General features: G+C 62.4%; 1 protein-coding gene across 1 annotated transcript; it reads right to left on the reverse strand.

The window, feature by feature from the left end:
* Window positions 1-615: 615 nt before the first annotated feature.
* On the reverse strand, window positions 616-14,592 carry LOC138735107 (retinoic acid receptor RXR-beta-like). The gene is given in 10 exon segments (XM_069882986.1): window positions 616-693; window positions 695-726; window positions 844-935; window positions 3,306-3,438; window positions 5,364-5,493; window positions 5,593-5,765; window positions 5,839-6,038; window positions 8,175-8,308; window positions 11,300-11,484; window positions 14,482-14,592. Coding segments are annotated over 10 exon segments (1,176 nt in total). The 5' UTR covers window positions 14,501-14,592.
* Window positions 14,593-14,879: the final 287 nt, after the last annotated feature.

Here is a 14,879-nt window from a genome sequence, read left to right on the forward strand (position 1 = left end):
AGGGGGGCACACAAGGGGCCCCCCGAAAGCCATCAACCCCCTCTAGGACGGGGAGGGGGGGGGTCACAATGCTCCTGGAGAGGGAGGGGGGCACACAAGGGGGCCCCCCCAAAGCCATCAACCCCCCTCTAGGATGGGGAGGGGGGGTCACAACGCTCCTGAAGAGGGAGGGGGGCACACAAGGGGCCCCCCCAAACCCCATTAGCCCCCCAAACCCATCAACCCCCCCCTCCAGGATGGGGATGGGGGGGGGTCCTTGACGGCTCTCGAGGCGACAGGGGACACTGGGGTCCTCCCCAAACCCCTCTGGGGGGGCTTTTTTGGGGGGTGTCCCCCCCAATTTTTTTTTTTTTTTGGGGTGGGGGGGGGTGTCTCAGGAGAGCTGGTGGGGGGGCTTCGAGCATCTCCATGAGGAAGGTGTCGATGGGGGTGTCCCCGATGAGCTTGAAGAAGAAAAGGTGCTCCAGGCACTTGAGGCCCGATGGAGCGCAGGGCCGGGGAGGCGCAGGAGGAGCTTGGGCGAACCTGGAGAGGGGATTGGGGGGGGGCTAAGAGGAGCCCCCCCCACTTTAAAAAATAGCCCCCCCCCCTCTAATTTCACCCCCCCCCACCTCCCTACCTGCCCTGTTGCTCCGGATACTTCTGCTTGCAATAAGATTCCAAGGAAGCGTAAACCTTCTCGCGGAGCAGCTCCAACCTCGCCGGGGTTGGAAAGGCCCTTGGCATCTGGGAAAAAAAAAAAAGGGGGTGAGGGGGGGTATTTAAGCCCCCACCCCACCCCAAAAAAAAAAAATCTGCCCCCCCCCCCCCCCAAGCTTAAAGCCCCCCCCCCCCCCCGGGTACCAGGGTTGAAGAGGATGATGGCGCGGAGGCAGCCCAGCTCCGTCTTGTCCATCCGCATGTCCCGCATCTTGGAGACCAGCTCGGTCAGCACCCTGAGTGGAGATGGGGGGGGGGGTTAAAAGGTGGGGGGGGGCCCTGGGGGGGATATCAGGGGTTTGGGGGGGGCTGAGGTGGGAGGGGGGGGGGCCCTGAGGTGGAGGGGGGGGGCTGGGGAGGGAAAAAGGGGCTGGAGGGGGGAGCAGAGGGGAAAAAAAGGGGCTTGGGGGGGGGAAAAAAGAGGTTTGGGGGGGACCCTGAGGTGGGGGGGGTCTAAGAGGGGGGAAAAAGGGGGGCTGGGGGGCATCAGGAGTTGGGGGGGGGCCCTGATGTGGAGTGGGGGGGCTGGGGGAGGGAAAAAGGGGCTGGAGTGGGGAGCAGAGGGGAAAAAAAGGGGCTGGGGGGGAAAAAAAGAGGTTTGGGGGGGGCTTGAGGTGGGGGGGGCTAAGAGGGGGGAAAAGGGGGGCTGGGGGGGGCATCAGGGGTTGCGGGGGGGCCCTGAGGTGGAGTTGGGGGGGCTGGGGGGGGGAAAAAGAGGCTGGAGTGGGAGCAGAGGGGAAAAAAAGGGGCTGGGGGGGGGAAAAAAAGAGGTTTGGGGGGACCCTGAGGTGGGGGGGGCTAAGAGGAGGGGAAAAGGGGGGCTGGGGGGGGGCATCAGGGGTTGGGGGGGGGGCCCTGATGTGGAGTGGGGGGGCTGGGGGAGGGAAAAAGGGGCTGGAGGGGGGAGCAGAGGGGAAAAAAAGGGGCTTGGGGGGGGGAAAAAAAAAGAGGTTTGGGGGGACCCTGAGGTGGGGGGGGGGGCTTAGAGGGGGGAAAAAGGGGGCTGGGGGGGGGCATTAAGGGTTTGGGGGGGGGGTAAGGGGTAAAGGGGGGGGCCCTGAGGTGGAGTTGGGGGCTGGGGAGGGAAAAAGGGGCTGGAGGGGGAGAGCAGAGGGGAAAAAAAGGGGCTGGGGGGGGGAAAAAAAGAGGTTTGGGGGGGACCCTGAGGTGGGGGGGGGGCTAAGAGGGGGGAAAAGCGGGGCTGGGGGGTGCATGAGGAGGTTGGGGGGGGGGCCCTGATGTGGAGTGGGGGGGGCTGGGGGAGGAAAAAGGGGCTGGAGGGGGGAGCAGAGGGGAAAAAAGGGGGCTTGGGGGGGGAAAAAAGAGGTTTGGGGGGGCTTGAGGTGGGGGGGGCTAAGAGGGGGGAAAAAGGGGGGCTGGGGGGGGGCATTAGGGGTTTGGGGGGGGGGCTATGGGGCAAAGGGGGGGCTGAAGTGATACTGGGGGGGGATTTATGGGTCTGGGGGGGCTGGAGTGATACTGGGGGGGATTATGGGTTTGGGGGGGCTGGAGTGATACTGGGGGGGGGTTTATGGGTCTGGGGGGGGCTGGAAGTGATACTGGGGGGGGGATTTATGGGTCTGGGGGGGCTGGAGTGATACTGGGGGGGATTTATGGGTCTGGGGGGGCTGGAGTGATACTGGGGGGGGGATTTATGGGTCGGGGGGGCTGGAGTGATACTGGGGGGGGATTTATGGGTCTGGGGGGGCTGGAGTGATACTGGGGGGGGGGGGTTTATGGGTTTGGGGGGACTGGAGTGATACTGGGGGGGGATTTATGGGTTTGGGGGGGCTGGAGTGATACTGGGGGGGGTTTATGGGTCTGGGGGGGCTGGAGTGATACTGGGGGGGGATTTATGGGTCTGGGGGTGGCTGGAGTGATACTGGGGGGGGATTTATGGGTTTGGGGGGGGCTGGAGTGATACCGGGGGGGGGGATTTATGGGTCTGGGGGGGCTGGAGTGATACTGGGGGGGGATTTATGGGTCTGGGGGGGCTGGAGTGATACTGGGGGGGGGATTTATGGGTCTGGGGGGGCTGGAGTGATACTGGGGGGGGGATTTATGGGTCTGGGGGGGGCTGGAGTGATACTGGGGGGGGGTTTGGGTATGGGTCTGGGGGGGGCTGGAGTGATACTGGGGGGGGGGTTTATGGGTTTGGGGGGGCTGGAGTGATACTGGGGGGGGGATTTATGGGGCTCTTGAGGGGGGCTGAAGTGATACTGGGGGGGGGTTTATGGGTCTGGGGGGGCTGGAGTGATACTGGGGGGGGGGATTTATGGGTCTGGGGGGGCTGGAGTGATACTGGGGGGGGATTTATGGGTCTGGGGGGGCTGGATTGATACTGGGGGGGGATTTATGGGTCTGGGGGGGCTGGAGTGATACTGGGGGGGGATTTATGGGTCTGGGGGGGCTGGAGTGATACCGGAGGGGGATTTATGGGTCTGGAGAGGATTTATGGGTCCGGAGGGCCTGAAGTGATGCTGGGAAGGGGGAATTGATGGGTCTGGGGGAGGATTTGTGGGTCCAGGGGGTTATTTTGGGGTCCAGGGGGTTATTTTGGGGTCCGGGGGGTTATTTTGGGGTTCGGGGGGGGTCGGAGCCCCCACCGGTCGAAGATGGCGCCGACGCCGGCGCTGTGGGCGCTGTTGCGGTGCACGTGCAGCCCGGTGGCCAGCAGGATCCCGTCCTTCACGGCGATGGAGCGATGGGAGAAGGACGCGATGAGCAGCTCGTTCCACCCTGGAGGGGGTGGGGGACGACAAGGACACGGGACACGTCAGGGCCCCCCCAGACCCAAAACCTTCTCCATGGTTCAGCCACCACCTCCAGGAGACCCCAAACCTCCTCCATGATCCATCCAATCCATCTAGGAGACCCAAAACTCCCTCCATGATCCATCCAGTCCCTCTAGGAGACCCAAAACCTTCTCCATGGTTCATCCACCACCTCCAGGAGACCCCAAATCCCCTCCACGATCCATCCAATCCACCTAAGAGACCCCAAACCCCCTCCATGGTCCATCCAGTCCATCTAAGAGGCCCAAAACCCTCTCCATGATCCATCCAATCCCTCTAGGAGACCCAAAACCTTCTCCATGGTTCATCCAGTCCCTCTAGGAGACCCGAAACCTCCTCCATGATCCACCCACCACCTCCAGGAGACCCAAAACCTGCTCCATGATCCATCCAATCCCCCTAAGAGACCCAAAATCCCCTCCATGATCCATCCAATCCATCTAAGAGACCCAAAACCTTCTCCATGGTTCATCCCAAACCCTCTCCACGATCCATCCAATCCACCTAAGAGACCCCAAACCCCCTCCATGGTCCATCCAGTCCATCTAAGAGGCCCAAAACCCGCTCCATGATCCATCCAGTCCATCAAAGAGACCCAAAACCTTCTCACCACCTCCAGGAGACCCCAAGCCCCCTCCACGATCCATCCAATCCCCCTAAGAGACCCAAAACCCCCTCCAGAAGACCCCAAACCCCCTCCATGGTCCATCCAATCCCTCTAGGAGACCCAAAACCTTCTCCATGATCCATCCAATCCCTCTAGGAGACCCAAAACTCCCTCCAGCAGCCCGCAAACCTTCTCCATGATCCACCCAGTCCCTCCAGCAGCCTCTCCGTGATCCATCCACCACCTCTAGGAGACCCAAAATCCCCTCCACGGCCCAACCACCACCTCCAGGAGCCCCCAAACCTTCTCCACAATCCACCCAGCCCCTCCAGGAGCCCCCTGAGCTCCTCCAGGAGCCCCCAGAGCCCCTCCATGATCCATCCAATTCCTCCAGGAGACCCTAACCCTCTCCATAATCCATCCAATCCCTCCAGGAGACCCAAAACCTCCTCTGGGGTCCATCCACCACCTTAAGGAGCCCCTCAAACCTTCTCCACGATCTACCCACCACCTCCAGGAGCCCCCCAAGCCCCCCGAGGAGCCCCCAAAGCCCCCGAGGAGCCCCCAAAGCCCCCCGAGGAGCCCCCAAACCCTCTCCATGATGCATCCAATCCCTCTAAAAGACCCAAAACCTCCTCTGGGGTCCATCCACCACCTTAAGGAGCCCCTCAAACCTTCTCCACGATCTACCCACCACCTCCAGGAGCCCCCCAAACCCCCCGAGGAGCCCCCAAAGCCCCCGAGGAGCCCCCAAAGCCCCTGGAGGAGCCCCCCCAAAGCCCCCCGAGGAGCCCCCCAAGCCCCATGAGGAGCCCCCCAAGTCCCCCGAGGAGCCTCCCAAGCCCCATGAGGAGCCCCCCAAGCCCCCCGAGGAGCCCCCCAAGCCCCCTGAGGAACCCCCCAAGCCCCATGAGGAGCCCCCAAAGCCCCCTGAGGAGCCTCCCAAGCCCCCCGAGGAGCCCCCAAAGCCCCCCAAGGAGCTCCCCAAGGCCCCCGAGGAGCCCTCAAGGCCCCCTGAGGAGCCCCCAAAGCCCCCCGAGGAACCCCCAAGCCCCCAGAGGAACCCCCAAGCCCCATGAGGAGCCCCCAAAGCCCCCCGAGGAGCCCTCCAAGCCCCTGGAGGAGTCTCCCAAGCCCCATGAGGAGCCCCCAAGCCCCCCGAGGAGCCTCCAAAGCCCCCCGAGGAACCCCCAAGCCCCATGAGGAGCCCCCCAAGCCCCATGAGGAGCCCCCCAAGCCCCCCGAGGAGCCCCCCGTCTCACCGGCCCGCAGGAGGATGACTTGGTCGTCCAGGGGCAGGTCGGAGAAGTGGGGGATCCTCTTGGCCCACTCGACCAGGGTGAAGAGCTGCTTGTCGGCGGCCTGGCAGATGTTGGTCACCGGGTCATTGGGCTGATGAGCAGGCGGGGGGTGGGGGGGACACGGCAAGGGGTCAGCGGGGACACCAACCACGAGGACCTTCCAAAGCCACCCCCCCACCACCCAGCTCACCGAGGCTCCTCCTCCTCCTCCTCCTCCTCCGCCCTCAACGCTTTGGTCCGACTTCTGCTCCACGGCCAACTCGGCCTCCAAGATCTTCTCCACCGGCATCTCCTCGTTGGCGTTGGCGCCCAGCTCGCCGTCTCCTTCCTTCTCCTTCCCGCGTTGCCGTTCCTCCTGCACGGCTGGAGGTGGAGACGACGGTTGAGAGGAGCTCCCAGGAGGTTCCTCGAGGAACATCTCGAGGCTTCCAGGTACCTTCTCGCTTCATGCCGGTGGCCAAACACTTCTGGTAGCGGCAGTACTGGCAGCGGTTGCGTTGGCGCTTGTCCACCACGCAGTCCTTGTTGTCGCGGCAGGTGTAGGTGAGGTCCTTGCGGATGGTGCGCTTGAAGAAGCCCTTGCAGCCCTCGCAGCTGTACACCCCATAATGCTTCCCTGCGGGACGCGGCCCCGAGGTGGGATGGGACCTCCAGGGCCTCCCCGGCAGGTCCCACCGCGAGGCCGGAGCACGGGGAGAAGGGGAGGGGAAGGAGGGAGGTGGCCACGTTCTCCAGGTTCCAGCTCAATCCTCACGTCCCACCACAAAGGGGATCCGGGGGTCCCCATCACCCGTCTCCAACGAGATCGAGGTGGCCCCATCCCCACGTTCCACCACGAGGAGGATCCTGGTGACCCCATTTCTCATCCCAAGGAGAACCAAGGTGGTCCCATCCCCATGTTCCACCACGAAGACGATCCTGGTGACCCCATATCCCATCCCAAGGAGAACCAAGGTGGCCTCATCCCCGTGTTCCACCACAAGGAGGATCCTGGTGACCCCATTTCTCATCCCAAGGAGAACCGAGGTGGCCCCATCCCCGTGTTCCACCACGAGGAGGATCCTGGTGACCCCATATCCCATCCCAAGGAGAACCAAGGTGGCCCCATCCCCATGTTCCACCACAAGGAGAATCCAGCTTCCCCCATTTCTCATCCCAAGGAGAACCGAGGTGGCCCCATCCCCGTGTTCCACCACGAGGAGGATCCTGGTGACCCCATATCTCATCCCAAGGAGAACCAAGGTGGCCCCATCCCCGTGTTCCACCACGAGGAGGATCCTGGTGACCCCATATCTCATCCCAAGGAGAACCAAGGTGGCCCCATCCCCGTGTTCCACCACGAGGAGGATCCTGGTGACCCCATATCTCATCCCAAGGAGAACCGAGGTGGCCCCATCCCCATGTTCCACCACAAGGAGAATCCAGCTTCCCCCATTTCTCATCCCAAGGAGAACCAAGGTGGCTCCATCCCCGTGTTCCACCACAAGGAGGATCCTGGTGACCCCAAACCCCATCCTGAAGATGATCAAGGTGGTCTCAGGCTCATGTCCCACCATGAAGAGGATCTTAGTGCCCCCATATCCCATCCCAAGGAGGACCAAGGCGGCTCCATCCCCATGTTCCACCACGAGGAGGATCCTGGTATCCCCACAGCCCATCCTGAAGAAGACCGAGGTGGCTCCATCCTCATGTCCCACCACAAGGAGAATCCTGGTGACCCCCATATCCCATCCCAAGGAGGAACTAAGGTGACTCCATCGCCGTTTCCCACCATGGGAGGACCCAGGTGTCCCTGGACCAAATCCCAAAGAGAACTGAGGTGTCTTCACCCACCAAACCCCACCCCAAGGAAGACCCCGGTGTCCCCGTGCCCCACAGGGGACCCCACAGAAGCTCTAGATGCTCCGCAGAAGATCTCACTGACGACCAAGACATCCCTGTGTCCACAGAAGCTCCAGAAGCTCCTGAGAAGCCCTCACTGAGGACCAAGACATCCCCCTGTCCCACAGGACCTCTACAAGCTCCTGAGAAGATCTCACTGAGGACCAAGACATCCCTGTGTCCCACAGAAGCTCTACAAGTCCCTGAGAAGCCCTCACTGAGGACCAAGACATCCCCGTGTCCCACAGAAGCTCTAGATGCTCCTGAGAAGCCCTCACTGAGGACCAAGACACCCTTGTATCCTATAGGAACCCCACAGAACCTCTAGAAGCTCCTGAGAAGATCTCACTGAGCACCAAGACATCCCCGTGTCCCACAGAAGCTCCAGAAGCTCCTGAGAAGCCCTCACTGAGGACCAAGACATCCCCCTGTCCCACAGGACTTCTAGAAGCTCCTGAGAAGATCTCACTGAGGACCAAGACATCCCCGTGTCCCACAGAAGCTCTAGAAGCTCCTAGAAAGATATCACTGAGAACCAAGACATCATTGTGTCCTACAAGAACCGCAGAGAAGCTCTAGAAGCTCCTGAGAAGATCTCAGTGAGAACCAAGACATCCCCATACCCCACAGAAACTCTAGAAGCCCCTGAGAAGCCCTCACTGAGAACCGAGACACCCCCGTGTCCCACAGGAACCTCAGAGAAGCTCTAGAAGCTCCTGAGAAGATCTCACGGAGAACCAAGCCACCCCTGTGCCCCACAGGAACCCCCCAGAAGCTCTAGACGTTCCTCAAGAACCGTCCCGGAGAAGCGAGGCGTCCTTGTGGCCCGTCAGGACCCCGGGAGGTCCCCTGGTGGCCCCGTCCCCGCGGTACCTGAGGCGGTCCCCGCAGATGGCGCAGAGGCGTTTGCCGGCGCCGGGGGGGCCGTGCGGGTGGCAGGCGACCGCCCGGAGGCCCAGCGGGGGCTTCACGTCGTCCGAGGAGCTGACGGGGTGGAGGCCGGACAGGTTCACCGTGGAGTTGATCTGCGGGATGCACGGGAAGAGCTGGTGGGACCCAGAACTCACGTCCCACCTCGTATTCGTAACCCGCACCCCTCAAACCCGTTTGATGGAGCCGGGAAGCTCTGGTGGGATCCATAACCCACGTCCCATCTCATGGTCCCCCTCCACGCCTCTCAAGTTGACTGAGTTGAGCCAGGAAGCTCTGGTGGGATCCATAACCCACGTCCTACTTTGTATTCATAACCCACACCTCTCAGATTAATCTGATTGAGTTGAGAAGCTCTGGTGGGATCCATAATCTATGTCCCACCTCACGACCCCCTCCACATCTCCCAAGTTGACTGGGTTGAGCTGGGAAGCTCTGGTGGGATCCATAACTCACGTTCCACCTTACAACTCCTATTTCTCAGGCTGATTAGATTAAGCTGAAACGCTCTGGTGGGATCCATAACCCACGTCCCACCTTACAACCTCCTCCACATCTCTCAAGTTGACTGAGTTGAGCTGAGAAGCTCTGGTGAAATCCGTAACCTACGTCCCACTTTGTAACCCAGATTTCTTGGGTTGATTTGATGAAGCTGGGAAGCTCTGGTGGGATCCATAAGCTACGTCCCACCTCATACTCATAACCTACACCTCTCAAACCCATTTCATCAAGCTGGGAAGCTCTGGTGGGATCCATAAACCACGTCCCACCTTGTACTCGTAACTCACACCTCTCCAAACCATTTCATCAACCCAGAAAGCTCTGGTGGGATCCATAACCCACGTCCCACCTCATACTCATAACCTACACCTCCCAGACTAATCTGATAGAGTCAAGAAGCTCTGGTGGGATCCATGATCTATGTCCCACCTCACGTCCCCCTCCACATCTCCCAAGCTGACTGGGTTGAGCTGGGAAGCTCTGGTGGGATCCATAACTCGTGTTCCACCTTACAGCTCATATTTCTCAAGCTGACTAGATTAAGCTGAGAAGCTCTGGTGGGATCCATAACCCACGTCCCACCTCATACTCATAACCCACACCTCTCCAAACCATTTGATCAAGCCGGGAAGCTCTGGTGAGATCCATAATCCACGTCCTACCTTATATCCATAACCCACACTTCTCAGACTCATCTGATCGAGTTGAGAAGCTCTGGTGGGATCCATAACCCACGTCCCACCCTATATTCATAACATACATTTCTAGGGTTGATTCGATCAAGTTGAGAAGCTCTGGTGGGATCCATAACCCACATGTCACCTTATATTCCTATCCTACACTTCTCAGACTAATTTGAGTGAGTTGAGAAGCTCTGGTAGGACCCATAACCCACGTCCCACCTCAAACTCACAACCCACACGCCTCAAACCGCTCTGATGAAGCCAAGAACCTCCAGTGGGTCCCATAACCCATGTCCCACCTCATACTCAGAGCTTGTATTTCTTGGGTTGATTTGATGGTGTTGGGAAGCTCTGGTGGGATCCATAACCCACGTCCCATCTCATACTCATAACCCACACTTCTCAAACTAATTTGATTGAGTTGAGAAGCTCTGGTGGGATCCATAGCCCACGTCCCACCTCGTACTCACAACTCACACCCCTCAAACCCATTTGATCCAGCCGAGAAGCTCTGGTGGGCTCCATAATCCACGTCCCACCTCATACTCACAACCCACACCCCTCAAACCCATTTGATTGAGCTGGGAAGCTCTGGTAGAACCCATAACCCACGTCCCACCTCATACTCGCAACCCGCGCCCCTCGAACCGCTGCGAGGGAGCCGAGAAGCTCTGGTGGGCTCCATAATTCACGTCCCATCTCATACTCACAACTCACACCCCTCAAACCCATTTGATCCAGCCAGGAAGCTCTGGTGGGCTCCATAATTCACGTCCCACTTCATACTCATAACCCACACCCCTCAAACCCATTTGATTGAGCTGGGAAGCTCTGGTAGAACCCATAACCCACGTCCCACCTCGCACTCGCAACCCGCGCCCCTCGAACTGCTGCGAGGGAGCCGAGAAGCTCTGGTGGGCTCCATAATTCACGTCCCACCTCATATTCACAACCCATGCTCCTCGAGCCCGTCTCATTGAGCCGGGAAGCTCTCGTAGAACTCATAACCCACGTCCCACCTCGCACTCGCAACCCGCGCCCCTCGAACCGCTGCGAGGGAGCCGAGAACCTCTGGTGGGCTCCATAATTCACGTCCCACCTCATACTCACAACCCACACCCCTCAAACCCATTTGATCCAGCCGAGAAGCTCTGGTGGGCTCCATAATTCACGTCCCACCTCATACTCATAACCCACACCCCTCAAACCCATTTGATTGAGCTGGGGAGCTCTGGTAGAACCCATAACCCACGTCCCACCTCGCACTCGCAACCCGCGCCCCTCGAACTGCTGCGAGGGAGCCGGGAAGCTCTGGTGGGCTCCATAATCCACGTCCCACCTCACACTCGCAACCCACATCCCTCAAATCCATTTGATCCAGCCGAGAAGCTCTGGTGGGCTCCATAATCCACGTCCCACCTCACACTCACAACCCACACCCCTCAAACCCATTTGATCGAGCTGGGAAGCTCTGGTAGAACCCATAACCCACGTCCCACCTCGCACTCGCAACCCGCGCCCCTCGAACCGCTGCAAGGGAGCCAAGAAGCTCTGGTGTGCTCCATAATTCACGTCCCACCTCATACTCACAACCCACACCCCTCAAACCCATTTGATCCAGCTGGGAAGCTCTGATGGGCTCCATAACTCACGTCCCACCTCATACTCACAACCCACACCCCTCAAACCCATTTGATCCAGCCGAGAAGCTCTGGTGGGCTCCATAATCCACGTCCCACCTCATACTCGCAACCCGCGCCCCTCAAACCCATTTGATTGAGCTGGGAAGCTCTGGTAGAACCCATAACCCACGTCCCACCTCACACTCGCAACCCGCGCCCCTCGAACCGCTGCGAGGAAGGCGAGAACCTCTGGTGGGCCCCATCCCCACGTGGCCCTCACCTGGGGGCTGCTGACGGGGCCGTAGGCGAGGGGGGGGGCGCTGGGCAGCCCCGGGGAGCCCAGGGAGGAGCTGATGACGGGGAACGGGGAGCCCAGGGCGGCGCCGGGCAGCGAGGCCATGGCCGCCCGCGGCAGCGCCGGCTCCGGGGACGCGCTCAGCGAGGAGCTGTCGGGGCTCCGGCAATCTGGGGGGGGGACCAAGGGGGGTGAGGGAGACCCCAGACCCATAACCAACCCCCCCCAGGACCCCCAAGTTCACCCTCAGAAGCCCCAGGCTCAAAACTACCCCCAGCATCTCCTCAGAGCTCGCCACGACCCCAGGCCAGGCCCCCACCTTCACCTCGTGGTCCCACCAGACCCTTAAGTTCAGCACCTGGTCCCACCAGACCTCAAGGTCACCCCCACCAGACCCCCAAGTTCAACCCCTGGTCCCACCAGCCCCCCAAGTTCTCTCAATGGTTCTACCAGCTCCTCAAGTTCAGGCCCTGGTCCCACCAGCTCCCTAAGTTCAACCTCTGGTCCCACCAGCCCCCCAAGTTCAACCCCTGGTCCCACCAGCCCCCCAAGTTCAACCCCTGGTCCCACCACCCCCTCAAGTTCAAGCTCTGGTCCCATCAGACCTCAAGGTCACCCCCACCAGACCCCCAAGTTCAACCTCTGGTCCCACCAACCCCCCAAGTTCTCTCAATGGTTCCACCAGCTCCTCAAGTTCAGCCCCTGGTCCCACCACCCCCTTAAGTTCACCCCATGGTCCCACCAGCCCCCCAAGTTCAACCCCTGGTCCCACCAGGCCCTCAAGTTCAGCCCCTGGTCCCACCAGCCCCTTAAGTTCACCCCATGGTCCCACCAGACCCCCAAGTTCAACCCCTGGTCCCACCAGCTCCCCAAGTTCAACCCCTGGTCCCACCAGCCCCTCAAGTTCAACCCCTGGTCCCACCAGCCCCTCAAGTTCAACCTCTGGTCCCATCAGACCTCAAGTTCACCCCCACCAGACCCCCAAGTTCAACCTCTGGTCCCACCAGCCCCCCAAGTTCTCTCAATGGTTCCACCAGCCCCTCAAGTTCAGCCCCTGGTCCCACCAGCTCCCTAAGTTCAACCTCTGGTCCCACCAACCCCTTAAATTCAACTTCTAGTCCCATCAGACCCTCAAGTTCAACCCCTGGTCCCACCAGCCCCTTAAGTTCAACTTCTAGTCCCATCAGACCCTCAAGTTCAACCTCTGGTCCCACCAGCCCCTTAAATTCACCCCATGGTCCCACCAGCCCCCCAAGTTCACCCCATGGTCCCACCAGACCTCAAGTTCAGCCTCTGGTCCCACCAGACCCCCAGGTTCAACCCCTGGTCCCACCAGCCCCCTAAGATCCCCCCCATGTTCCCACCAACCCTCCAAGTTCACCTCATAGTCCCACCAGCCCCCCAAGTTCACCCCATGGTCCCATCAGACCCTCAAGTTCAGCCCCTGGTCCCACCAGCCCCCCAAGTTCTCTCGATGGTCCCACCACCCCCCCAAGACCCCCCCCGGTCCCACCAGCCCCCCAAGTTCACCTCATGGTTCTCCAACCCGTAACCCCCCCCCAGACCCAGCCCCAGCCCCCCAAGTTCACCTCCTGATCCCACCAGACCCCCAACTTCACCCCAGGGCCCCCCAAACCCCCCACCCCCCCCCTCAACCCCCCCAATTCCACCTCAGCCCCCCCCAAAACCCCTCAGGGCCCCCCAAAACCCCCAATTCCACCTCAGCCCCCCCCAAAAACCCCTCAGGGCCCCCCAAACCCCCCACCTCCCCCCTCAACCCCCCCAATTCCTCCTCAGCCCCCCCCCCAAACCCCCTTCCCAGCCCCTCAGGGCCCCCCAAACCCCCCTAAACCCTCAGCCCCCCCCCCAGCTTCCACCTCAGGGCCCCCCCCATCCTCCCAGCCCCCCCCAGCCTCCCCCTTTCCACCTCAGCCCCCCCAAACCGACCCCCCTCCCTGTCAGCGCCCCCCAATTCTGCCTCAGTGCCCCCCCCAGCCCCCCTCATCCTCCCAAGCCCCCCCAAATCCACAGCCCCCCCCATCCCTTCAGTGACCCCCAAACTCACGATTCCCCATCCCTTCAGCCCCCTCCAAATCCACCTCAGCCCCCCCCCCCCATCCGCTCGGGGCCCCCCAAAACTACAAATCCCCCCCCCCCAGGCCTCCCCAAGCCCCTCAGGGCCCCCCAAACCCCCCACCTCCCCCATCAACCCCCCCAATTCCACCTCAGCCCCTCCCCCCAACCCCTCAGGGTCCCCCAAACCCACCCCCCCCCTGTCAACCCCCCCAATTCTACTTCAGGACCCTCCCCAACCCCCTCAGGCCCCCCCCCCAAGCCACTCAGGGCCCTCCCCCAGCCCCTCAGGACCCTCCCCAAGACACTCAAGCCCCCCCCCCCAGCCCCTCAGGACCCTCCCCAGCCCCTCAGGGCCCCCCCAAGCCCCTCAGGACCCCCCCCAAGCCCCTCAGGGCCCCCCCCCCAAGCCCCTCAGGGCCCCCCCAAGCCCCTCAGGACCCCCCCCAAGCCCCTCAGGGCCCCCCCCCCAAGCCCCTCAGGACCCCCCCAAAGCCCCTCAGGACCCCCTCCAACCCCCTCAGGGCCCCCCCCAGCCCCTCAGGACCCTCCCCAGCCCCTCAGGGCCCCCCCAAGCCCCTCAGGGCCCCCCCAAAGCCCCTCAGGACCCTCCCCAAGCCCCTCAGGGCCCTCCCCATCCCCCTCAGGACCCTCCCCAAGCCCCTCAGGACCCTCCCCATCCCCCTCAGGACCCTCCCCATCCCCTCAGGGCCCTCCCCAACCCCCTCAGGACTCTCCCCATCCCCTCAGGACCCTCCCCAACCCCTCAGGACCCTCCCCATCCCCTCAGGGCCCTCCCCAAGCTCCTCAGGACCCTCCCCATCCCCTCAGGACCCTCCCCATCCCCCTCAGGACCCTCCCCAACCCCTCAGGACCCTCCCCAACCCCCTCAGGACTCTCCCCATCCCCTCAGGACCCTCCCCAAGCCCCTCAGGGCCCTCCCCAAGCCCCTCAGGACCCCCCCCGACCCCTCAGGGCCCTCCCCAACCCCCTCAGGACCCTCCCCATCCCCTCAGGCCCCCCCCCCACCCCCTCAGGGCCCTCCCCATCCCCTCAAGGCCCTCCCCATCCCCTCAGGCCCCCTCCCCACTGACCGCGGTCGCTGTCTCCCATCCCGCGGTGCCGGGGGGGCTCCTCTCTCCGCCCCCCGCCCCGCCCCCCCCCCCCCCCCGGGTCCCGGGGCTCCGCTCCGGCCGCCGCCGCCGCCGCCCGCGCTCCCACAATGCCCCGCGCGCCCCCACAATGCCCCGCGGCGCCGCGCCCCCCCTCTTCAACCTGCCCGCTTCCAACATGGCGCCGCCGCCGCCTTCAGCCACTTCCGCCCCGCGCCTCCCCTCGCCCCCTTCAGGGGCGCCCGATTCCAAGATGGCGGCGCCGCCTTCGGCCACTTCCGCCCGCGCTTAAGGCCTTGCCCTTAATCTGCCCGATTCCAAGATGGCGGCGCCGTCACCCGCTTCCGCCCGCGCTTCCCACCCCCCCGCCAGCCTTTAAC

Source organism: Phaenicophaeus curvirostris, unplaced genomic scaffold, assembly GCF_032191515.1.
Source record: "Phaenicophaeus curvirostris isolate KB17595 unplaced genomic scaffold, BPBGC_Pcur_1.0 scaffold_447, whole genome shotgun sequence".
In the NCBI taxonomy this organism is placed as follows: Eukaryota; Metazoa; Chordata; class Aves; order Cuculiformes; family Cuculidae; genus Phaenicophaeus; species Phaenicophaeus curvirostris.